General features: G+C 41.5%; 1 protein-coding gene across 4 annotated transcripts in view; it reads left to right on the top strand.

Moving 5' to 3' along the window:
* The first annotated feature begins 1794 nt into the window (after window positions 1-1794).
* Window positions 1795-11607, top strand: part of NAA35 (N-alpha-acetyltransferase 35, NatC auxiliary subunit) — a 35216-nt gene continuing 25403 nt past the window's right edge. For 2 of the 4 annotated variants that reach the window (XM_074855608.1, XM_074855607.1), the window contains exons 1-9: window positions 1795-1935; window positions 3388-3529; window positions 4477-4510; window positions 5915-6029; window positions 7147-7221; window positions 8044-8211; window positions 9018-9084; window positions 9758-9801; window positions 10381-10431. In XM_074855608.1, coding sequence (XP_074711709.1) covers window positions 3406-3529; window positions 4477-4510; window positions 5915-6029; window positions 7147-7221; window positions 8044-8211; window positions 9018-9084; window positions 9758-9801; window positions 10381-10431 — 678 coding nt within the window. In that variant the 5' untranslated portion in view covers window positions 1795-1935; window positions 3388-3405. Of the gene's footprint in view, window positions 1936-3387; window positions 3530-4476; window positions 4511-5914; window positions 6030-7146; window positions 7222-8043; window positions 8212-9017; window positions 9085-9757; window positions 9802-10380; window positions 10432-11607 lie in introns of those variants that run through there. The other 2 variants (XM_074855610.1, XM_074855609.1) reach the window with 2 other exon arrangements.

The following is an 11607-nucleotide window of genomic DNA, read 5'->3' as shown; positions in this document are numbered from 1 at the left end:
ATCAGTCCTTCACAGCACTCTATCAATGCACTTCATTGTATCATACTAGGTTAAAGTGCTTTGATGTTCTCAAAACCACGCATCTTGGCTTAGGGGTTACTGGAGTGAACGTGTTATGCATAACCAACCTGCTGTTCACTTTTGATGCCTGGAGATCACCACAATTATGTCACAAAAGCCAGCTCATAATTGTTACCATTCAGCCTGGGCAAACACAAATATGTACTTGCTAACGGAAGCATCTGTGACAAACTGCAAACATACTACCCTTTCAGAAACGAACTTTTATTAAATACTGGGGGGTTTTGCTAATTTCATAAAGTTTTATTTGACATTATTATATAGGCTACAGCCCTCCTCTCCTGAAATGAAAAATGAAATTCCCCAGAAAAATCAAGTCTTTCTACAGAGCAGAGTGCTGGTCTAAGTATCACTGTTTTCTGTATTAAAGAAGCTTTCATTTACAGATATTTTAACCACCATCAGGTTCAATAATGATCTGCTCTTTATCTTCATAACCTTAAGATCGTTACAAGATGTCTATTATACAGCGTTGCACATCACCCCAGGAATTAAGTACAGTGCAACTGTGAACCACCAGACATTTCAACACCCATTGAACCAAAGACAATTCTTTCAGACAAAGAAGGTGCTGTCACTGGTTTAACTGGAGATCACACTGGGTCTTCTCCTCTTGCTTTCCTCCAAGTACAAATGCTCTGTGCTTTGAGCACGTTGAACAGAAAGGGTGATGGCGGAAGTCAGCGTTTTAAAACCTACTTCCTCATAACCTTGGAGGCAAAATCTACTTAAGCTAGCCCCTATTTGGCTCGTAAAGCACACCAGCCCCTGTCGCTTACATTGGTGATCTTTGCCAGAAACACTGGAAGCAATTTCTGCGTTTTGAAAAAAAAAAAAAAAAATTGCCTGTAAATGGCTCTAAAAACGCCAGGTGGTCTCCTCCCGCCATAAGAGAGAACCGACACATCTGAGTAAACTCTGCAGAGAAACAGTTACGTAATCTCTAGCAGATATATTTCATTAAGACCGAGAGAGCAAAAGGGAGGAAACAGACGACACAGGGGAAGAAAAAAAAAAATTGCCTCAAGTCTTTCAGTTCGGCAATTCAAAGTTGGCAAACTGCCAGAACGACCCGCATGGCCGCACCACGCTGCCCGCTCAGCCCACGGCCCCCCAGCCCAGCAGTCAGCACCGCGCTTTCCCAAGCCCCGATTCGCACCAGCGTGCGACCAGCCGGCGGAAGGCACCGGAGACTGGACTGGGAGGGGGCACCACCACGGCCGCCTGCCGCGAGGGAGCCGGGCCCCGCTAGCAGCGGCTCGCCGACACCGTCTGGGACAGACCTACACACGGAGCCCCCCTGCCCTCGCCGAGCGGCAGGGCCCCGCCCGCCCATGGCGTCGCGGCCGCCACATGCCGCCAGGCCTCTCTTGACTCCTCTTGCTCCCAGGCTGGACCAGGCGCACTCGGGTCCCCGCTCTGCGGCGACGAGCTCCCGCCACCGCCCCTTCCCCGGGGCTCCACCCCGCTACTCTCACACCACAGGGGGGGCGGGGGGGGGGTGGGGCAGGGTGCTCAGGGTTCCCACACCGACACCGAACTCAGCAGAGCGCCGGTCGGTCGCCGCGCCCGGCCCAGCAGCGGCTGCCCGCGCGCTGCCGAGCGCCGTGACCGCCACCTGCCTTTCTCCCGCGGGCCGCCACCTCTCGCCCCGCCCCGCCCCGCCCGCCGTGCCCAGCGCATGCGTACCTGCGGAGGGGGAGGGGCGCGGGGCGGCCCCGCCGCACGTGTGCGCCTGCGCTGGGTTCGCGGGCTGGCGGCGGCGGAGCGGGAGCGAGCTGGCTCGGCGGGCAGGAGGGGGGAGGACGAGCACGGGGAGGACGGCGAGGACGGCGGTGGCGCGGGACGCGACGGGTGAGGTCTCTCTCCCTGGCGCGGGAAGGGTGCGGGGAGGCGGGTGGCGTGCCGCCAGCGGAGCGCGAGTGCCTCCCGCCTCGCCTCGCTGGGGCGCGGGGCAGAGCCAGCCCCGCGGCGGGCGGGCGCGGCGCCGATCCCGGTGCCCCGCGGTGGAGCTAATGCCCCCGCGCTGGCGCTTCCCCTGCGGCGGGGCGGAGGAGCCGCCCAGCCTGTCAGCGTGCGGCAGCTCGCCGTGACTGGTGCCCGGCGCCCGGTGCCCGGCGGGAGTTGGGCTGCCCGCCAGCCCCGTGCCTTCGCAGGGCCCGGTGGGCTGCGGGGCGGCCGGGGCCGAGACGGCGCCGGGTTTGGGCACGGGTAACCTGCGGCGGTAGGAGATCCCGGGAGGGTCTGGCGGTGCTGGCGTTCATGTCTGAAATTCAACAGCGATTTGCATTTATTTTAATTCGTTTCCCACGTATTTCCTCGCCGCAGCCCGCCGAGCCTGGCAGTCCCTGCGGTCGCTTGAGAACTAGTGACATACTGAGCGGGGGGCGAAGGGAAGCCAGGCATTGCTCGGGCGGAGGGGCTCCTGGGCTCGTTTGCAAAACCCGTTTGATCCCCCCCCGCCCCCCTTTGTTTGTGTTAATTGCCGGTGGCTGAGAGGTCTCAAGTCACGGGGGCCTTTGTTTAAAGCTTCCGTGGCGGCTTTGATCAAGCTGTTCGGAGCTCGTCGGGCTCGTTGGTGTATCTTGCGAGATCTCCGATTAGATAAGAGGAGGTTTAGCATTGCTGATCTCTCAAAGGCAGACAGGCTGGCAAAACGTAAAATTCCTCAGGGCTGCCCCGCGTATCGTGAGATTGTGAAAGCACAAAACCTGTTCGCTATAACTAGTCGGTGGAGTTTATAAATTACATTCCAGTCTGAAGTTGCCTAACGTTGTTGCGGTGGTCTTGATGTTACTTCCTGCTGAAGAAGACAGAGGAAATAGGCACATTTTCACAAATCTATTTGGACACGCTTTGTACAAACAACAAACTCGTGTGTGGTCAGTTTAACAGTTCCCTTTTTTTAATTCCTTTCACAGAGCAGCGGGAGGACATACGTATTCCTAATAGTGTAAACATACCAAAAAATGTGAAATCTGCATCTGTTGTAAGAGAGGATTTCTTGACACTGTTTCTTATTTCCAGTTTGACCGTACACACTTAATTATGGCTCTGTACTGCTAGTTTTTGTGTTCTTAGTTTTTGACGTTTCGTAGCCTGCAAGCTAATTGTAGAGAAACTGTGAGTAAGAAAACATTTTTTTAAAAGAATTTTTGTTAAGTTTTTTTGGCTGGTTTTATGTAATAGTAGCTGTTTAAATGAAATCAGTTGGTTAATCTCTCTTTCTCACCTGATTCTTGAAAAGAAAAATTACTGCCTGTGAAGGACTTTCTCCAATTGGTGCATAATCTGTCTCTGATACAGATTTAAAGGTGCAGTATCATGGTTATGAAAGCTTCGGTAGAAGATGATGATTCAGGATGGGAACTCGGTATGCCTGACAAGATGGAAAAGAGCAATACAAGCTGGATAGATATAACCCAGGATTTTGAAGAAGCTTGTCGAGGTGAGTTGGACTGCTTGTGTTCTGAGAAAACTTGGAATCCTTTGGAGGACTAAGCGTAGTTCTTTGAGGTGTTTTAGGCAATAGCTTGACCCAGGTTCAGGCTCCAGATGAATGGCCTACATTGATTGTGTTGTTTCCCTGTGTTTAACGTAACTGTGAGGTTGGAAATATCAGAAGAACCTCACCTTGCTTCCTCTTCCACATTACATAGATGTCTTTTATTTTTTCCACCTTACATGTTTTTGCACCTGTTGGTTTTTTTTTTTTGTGAAGATTTCTTCCTGGCTTTTCTGCCAAATGGAAACCTCATTCATCCATGCAGAATCAACACTCTTTTTTCCTGTACATTTTTGGTTCTAGGATCCAATGATTTATTCATTTAATTGGTCAGTGCATCATTTTTCATCTAACTGATTTTATGATTACATTAGGGAAAAATAAAACTGCAACTTACTACACACAATATTAGATAATGATAAACACAGTTTCCTTATGCCATCAAATAATTCCTGTGTATTAGTGATATACTGTTTGTGTGCCCATTAAATACATCTAAAGGCTTCATTAAAGGTAATGAGGAAAAGCAAGTCCTTCAGTAAACTCTCCTGGAAAAAATTAAGACATCTGCCTAAAGGAGCACAGAAAACTGCTGTGCTGTCTTCCAGGCTGTTCAGATGCTGCTATGTGGTAATTCCAAAATCCCTTTAACTTGCTTGAATAAGAGAGATGGATGAGAAAAGACTGAACAACTGGGGGTTTTTTAGCCTTTCAGTCCTGAAATTGCTTTGTAAGTAAAAGCAAATGAAGGTGGAGTAGAAATATCTGGTCTGCTTATCACACCTTGTTCTCTCTTAGCATAAGATAGTTTGGTGAGTGAGAAGACTGTCCTGGAAAAGTTGCACTAGAAGGATGATTGTAATTGTTTGTCCTGTTCTATTACTTTGTAGAACTGAAGTTAGGAGAACTGCTTCATGATAAGCTGTAAGTATGCCTCTGGGATAGTTCTGGGTTTTGGATAGGATTAGTCTAAATATGTTAATGTTTACTGATAACCAAGTCATGCAGTATTAACTAAGCTTTTTTTAAACTTGAAATAAAGTAATTGAAGTATTCAAAATATCATTTGTCCTTAGCAGTATGTATATGATGCACCTGTATGAACGCTGCACATTTCTCATGGTGCCAGTATAACATTACATTTTCAGTAATCGATGTAGTTTAGAAGTTTATAGCACCTTCTGATCAGCGGTGTTGACACTGCTGAACCTACTGAACTATTTTATGTGGATATGCTTTTATATAAAAATGCCAGAAAGTCTTTAAGATTTCAAATTAGGTTGCCTCAAATGTCACTAGCAAGTTTAGGATAAACAAGCCATGTGCTTTAACGTTACTCTTAAATGACATGCTAAAACAGAAACTGAGAGCTCTACAGATTAAGAAAATACATATTTCAAAAAAAAAGGATGTGCTAAAATCTTGCTGAATTCATTAAAGAATGTTGTAAGATTATAGTATTTTAAAGATAAAAGTAAACTGTAGCCACATGAGTCTGTTCACTTGCATAAAGGAAAAAGTGCTTATTTAAGACTAAAAGCTCAGAAAACAGTGCAATCAAAGCACATTTTTGAGGTATAATTTTATACATAAAACATTTCAGAGCAAATATGCCTTTCAGAATTAGAATGTGCCACACACAATAACCTTTCTTATATAATAAAGGCTTGTACAGCAGGTCTGATCAGTATCATGAACCAAAGGTGAGGCACTATATCCCTTCTTCTGTAGCCCAGTCTTCATTTGGTGTGGTTCTGCAAGCTTTGATGGCCTGACCACAAGTGATCCATTGTCACATGCTGGGGGTTTTTTGTATCAGTTTTCTTAATGTGCCCATTTTAAACAAAGTTGGCATATTCAGTATATATTATTGTCACTCTGCATCATGTATATTGTCATTGGTTTGTGAGGGACATACCTTACTTGGGTTTTTGGATATAGCATAATAAAGAACAGCTTGTTCAGTTAATATCAGTTTATTATGTTATGTGATCTTTAAAAAGATGCTGTGTCATTATGAGGTGTATAGAAACAGGCGTGCATAGATTTTAGTAATGGGATATTTGGCTCAGGAGTATTCTTCAGATTTAAAAAAAGGCTAAGAGTTTTCTTTTAGGCATCTGTTTTCTTACTGGTTGAGAGATCCTCAAATTCCTGAAACCCATGATCTCTGAAGATCAGTAGTAATGTTCACATACCTTACCTTATTGTCTGTAGTCAGAATACACTGTACCCAGTTTGTCATCGTATGTTCTTTTACACTGGTTTGTGAAGAATTTTTTGTATAAAATAATTACATTAAAAAAATTTTTTTATTGGTGTTCTTAGTTTTGGTCTTTTTGAAGCCATGTCTGCCATTGAAATGATGGATCCCAAGATGGATGCTGGTATGATTGGAAACCAAGTTAATAGAAAGGTTCTTAACTTTGAGCAAGCTATTAAGGTTTGTGTGACTGTGACTTTCCTGGGTTTGCCTACACTGCCTGTAAAAGTATGATACAGTTCTACCAAATTGCAGTTAAGCATAATTCAACATAATTCATGTTTCCAGTCTTTACTTAAAATAGTTTTTTCTTTTTTATTTTGGATAGTTAAGTAAGAAATAACTCGTGATCTTTACCTTTTTTGTCACCGACATTATTACAATGATGCTAACTCTTATAGTGAAAAGTACTGTGAGATTGTTGGGTATTGATACTTCAAATAAATACATTTCAGAAATGGTTTTGCACATCACCCTGTGCTTCCCCAAAATGTGTCTTTTATGTGAAGATGTACTGGTGAGTCCCTCTTTAAGCTGAATGGAAACCAGCTTCCTTACAAAAGCTGGAAATTAACACTTTATGAGACTTGTCAGTTCATTAGCATTGAACAGAAGCTGGCTAATTTAACAACACTGACAGTGATGATTAACTTTTGATGCATGGTCAAGAAAAATTGGTGGGGGACAGTTGACAGACCTGTTAATTTGGAAAAAATAATGCACTCACAGAAGAAAAGTAATTTTTTACCATGGACCTTGTTCTGAATGGACTATGAGAAGTCTGTGTAAAATATTGGCCATGTAAGTCATGTACAATTTATGCAGAATTGCATACATTGGACAAGTAAAATGAAAGAAGTAGGGTTGCTGACACCTTGATCCTGACCTTGAAGGCAGTAAACTCTACAATTATCTGCAGTGTAAAAAGCAGTCTTCAAAGGATGAGTCTGGTATATTCTGTGTTGTCTTTATTATGATTATACATACTGTTTTGTGATTTAAGTGTTGACAGTTAACTAGTTTTAAACTTTCATTGGCTAGTCATCAGAAATTTTATTTTAGCTTTCTCTTTTAATAGCTTTATGTTTGGTCAGTGGTCAGTGTTGAACACAATGATGGGAAAGCAAAGTTTTTCAGCATTTGAGGCATATTGTGAAGCTGGTCTGTAAAGCTAGTAGTATACAAATATTCTGAAGTCTTGCCCAAATTGTAATTTCCTTTTCGGCTGTACAAATAATAAGTTCTATTTTGCCTGTAGGCTTCCATAGTCTTTAGATTTCTTTCTTTGTTTTCAAAGGATGGCACCATTAAAATAAAGGATCTCACTTCCCCTGAGCTGGTAGGAATAATGGATACATGTTTTTGTTGTTTGGTAAGTATTTCTTTGCTCTTAATGTGAGATGGTTTTGCTTTCAAAATACAATCCTTTTATCCAGTTTTAAAAAAAGCAGAAAATACACACAATATTTCAATTTCCATTTAGGTATTTGCATTGGCTATTATAAGAGGCATGATTCTGATTTTTGGGGGTTTTTTATTATAAGAAACTGTTATGGAAGAGAGCTCATAGTGTGTTGAATAATATGAAAAGGTTTTATAATTTGTGGTTTTTAAATGTATGGTATCTGACTGCCTGCTGTATATTGCTGTTTGACTGTCTTGGAAGGTGAGTGTGCAGTAACCTACAGCACTCTTGCTCATTTCTGTACAGCCAGTATTGACTGAGCTTACAGGGGCATTTTGAAGAAAGGAAAGAAAATATCTAAATCCATTTTGAAAGGAAATAAGTGAATCATCAGTTATTTATTAATTGTGATTTTTTTCCTCTATGTATGTGTCTTAATTTCCTCAGTAAATGATACAAATTATTTTCATTTACTCTTTAAAATGGCATCAATAAAATTACTTTGGTTTTTAAAACAACATTTCAAATTAGTTCAGTCCAGAAAGACTTGTGGTCACTGTATATTTGATAAGGTGTAATGTAATTCATCTTCTCCCCCTCCCCCAACCCCCACCCCCCCCCAAATACTGGCTTTTTTTTTGAAAAGGGACAGTGGTCATATTAAAACTCTGATCGTACTGTGTTTTATGCTATTGTTTCACTTAAGAACAGTAAGATAGAAAAAGAATGGAGATGTGAAAATGAGGACTTGGCTATCATGAGGAAAACTTCTAATTTTCTTCTCCCTAGATAACATGGTTAGAGGGACATTCCTTGGCACAGACGGTATTCACTTGCCTTTACATTCATAATCCAGACTTCATAGAAGATCCTGCTATGAAGGCTTTTGCTCTAGGGATCCTAAAAATCTGCGATATTGCCAGAGAAAAGGTTAATAAAGCAGCTGTTTTTGAGGAGGTATGTGTTTCAGTGCCTCCTATGATTAAATACGTAACATTATATGTAGGCTACATAGCGCAAATAAAAAAAGCATATTAGAGAAATTTATTACTGTTTGATTCAAGGATACTGTAGGAGCAGCAGTTCATCCTCCTGAAAGTATTAGGAGGATGATCTCTTTAAAGTGCTGTTTACTTCAGTGAAGGTGTTTCATGTTCTTTTCTGTATTTTGGTGGAGTATTGGAGTTACATAAATACTTTACTCAAGAAGCAATGCAAGTCTTGTGGCTGACCTGAAATCAGTTTTACTTGTGGTTTTCTTCCTGTTTAATTTTTTTTTTTTTAACTTTAGATAACCATGATCGTCTTTTGTCTGAAATGTCACTCTAGCAAGGGAATCGGAGTCTGGTTTTCTGTGCAATTTTCATTTCCTCTGAGCTTGGACAAGTCATTTCTTACTGACTATATCTAAAATTGATTAAATAGTACTTTGCATCCATAGTTCTTGTAACATTTTGATAGGGTGAAAATATGAAGGGCATACAGATATTAAGGATTTATGCAGAAAATAATGACCCCAATCTGAATTTGGACAGGAAAGTCAGCCAAACTATGGGTGTATTCAGTTGTGCAGAATAAAAGTGGACTTCTATACGTAGCCAGTTTGTAGTTAAACAAAAACACCTCAAAATGAAAAACTCCCAACAAAACAAGAAAACAACCCCCAAAACCAAACAAGAAGAAAACCCCAGACCCAACGTGAAAATCTAATTATTACTGTTTATATTTCACTACATGTTGCTGCTTTGATTTTTATTTTTTAGGAAGATTTTCAGTCAATGACTTACGGGTTTAAAATGGCCAACAGTGTGACAGATCTTAGAGTTACAGGTACAGTTTGTGCTTTCTGTGTATCTGTCCATCAGTCTCTCTTCTGAGCATGTTGATTACTCTCAACCAAACATAATGAATTGGTAGGAATCTCAGATGTTAATTTTTTTTATTAGTCTTGTGAAAACTCATGGCTTGGTAAAAAGAGAGATAAAATTATTTGTCCTTGAAGAAAAGGTTCAGCTATGCCTGAGAAACAGAAGTGATTTTAGATGTGCCATCCAAGGGGCTGGGCATGAGCTCATCCAGGACCGAGATAGATACAAACCATTGGAAAGTGCACTGCTTGAACTATGCTTCTCTGCCTCACAATTTTTTGATCTAGACAGATTGCTTTTGAGGAAAAAGCAATCTAGTAGTTCTAAAACTGAATATGTGTGTTATTAGGTACATATATAAGTGTGTATGTTAGCCTTTTGATGCACTTTTTGATACATACTTGAGCTTTCCATTGATTTATTTTTAGAAAACTTGTGAACACTAGCTTTCAATCAGTATTGTTGCAAGACATCCCTACCATTCTTCACAAGGAACATTTTTGGTCTAGTCTTTGGGTAATGACTATGTGTAAAGCACTTCAAAATTTGATTTCTCTCAGAACTTTTTTCCCCTGAGTCGTGTAGGTGTACCTAGGAATGTTTCTCAGCTTTTAATTGTACTGTGACTTTTCCAGGCATGCTAAAAGATGTAGAAGATGACATGCAAAGACGAGTGAAGGTATTTTTCTCACATTTGCCTTGTCAATTATACTTCACGTGTACTTAACATAGATTGGGGGAGGGAGTGGATTATAAATAATACGGCGGTTTTGTGTCATTAAAATGGTGGGGGTTTTTTTGAAGAACTTCTGTAGTAGTTTGTATAGCCTTCTAGCTAAAAATTCTGAAGTCTTCAGACTTTTCTAAACTCTTTAATAGTTGCTTCACTAGTAATAGGTGGAATCATGAAGTAGAAGATAACACTGGGCTGGGGCATAGAAAGTATGTATTTAACTTGTGGCTTTTAGGCAGATATACTGTGTGATGATGTTAAAGAAGTCACTTAATCTTCCTTTACCACAGTTAACAATATAAAATGTTCATACAATTTCCTTGCCTATTTGCAGGGTAGACTGAGATGTCTCATTACTATAGGAGAGTCTTGGATCATTCATGTACCTAAATTATATACTAAGTGGTTTTGAACTTGAGAACTGATTTTTAGGGTTATTTAACAGATGTATGTTCTGGAAAGGGTAAAGGGATAGCTTCCCTTTGCAATTTTTAATAAATAATTTGAGATTTCTTTACCTTCTAGAGCACTCGAAGTCGACAAGGAGAAGAGAGAGATCCAGAAGTTGAACTTGAAGTAATGAATTGTTTACTTCTTTTTTTCTGGATTTCTTGGATTAGTACATCATTACTTTGATCAGTAGTTAACGGCTTGTGAGAAATGTGTGTCACCAGTGTTGCTACTACTATCATATCTGAGCTGCTCTAAATATGGCCCTGAGCAAATCCTAGGCTAGCAGGTAGGCTTTTATGCTTTGAAGGGGTAGAGTTCTGGATCAGTCCCAACTGCAGAATAGTGATGCTGCTGCAGTTCTGCGATTTATGCACCTACCTCTCAAGAAAAAGCCATTAGCGCAGTAGGTGGTCTTATCTATCCTGTACCATCTTCCTTCAGTTCCTTCCCAGCAGCTCTTACTGCTGCTGGCAGTCCCGCTGTCAAGGGAGGAAGCAGGAAGAGAAGGTGAAAGAAGTGTAGCTCCTTCCAGAAAAAGTGGTAATTGATGTAGTTGATGTGGTTGTTGCAGATGAAGGTATCTCACACAGTTCTGATTTAATAGCAATTTAAGATTTATTAATGGTGTGAGGTAGATCAAAGGTTAAATTTTAGCGGCACTTACTTAATGATTGATGTAAAGGTAAAGTGATTTGGTAAAATATGTAATGATTAAAACAGCGACTTCACTGCAGATTCAAGAATGACAAGATTCACACTAACTTACTACAAGGTGTTCTGAATCAAAGCGTGTGTATATATATATGTATACATATGTAAAACACAAGACGTACACACACACAAACAGCATGGAAATACTTGGATACCCAGTGAACTATATATTAATATCCACGCTTGTAAAAGTGCATTGTTAAACAATAGATAGGTAAAGAGGTAGATGTAAGAGGCTAGCCGATAGTTAAAATTTCCCTCCTCTTGAGTTTCAAGCAAATACTCATAATGCATTGGTATTTCTCAACGGGCGGTAATTGAGAGTTGAGAAGTCTGACTTCACCCTGGCCTTCCATCGACTTTGTGGGCAGATGATCTTCAAACTTCGAGAAGTCTGAGCCTGAGAGGCATCCCAGCTCAGGGGAAGTGCTGGTCGCAGGCCGCTGTGAACCAGGAGAGCTCAAAGGGTCTCGCTTAGGTTCACTATTTATAGGGCCCGAGATAATTGACTTTTGTCAATCAAGTCCCAACTTGGATGACAGAACATTCTGGTATGACCAGTTGCGCAGGCCCAGAACTCGCTAGATT

Source organism: Strix uralensis, chromosome Z (assembly GCF_047716275.1).
Source record: "Strix uralensis isolate ZFMK-TIS-50842 chromosome Z, bStrUra1, whole genome shotgun sequence".
NCBI lineage: Eukaryota > Metazoa > Chordata > Aves > Strigiformes > Strigidae > Strix > Strix uralensis.
The sequence above is the reverse complement of the archived record's forward strand: the minus strand, read 5'-3'. Positions and strand labels throughout refer to the sequence as shown.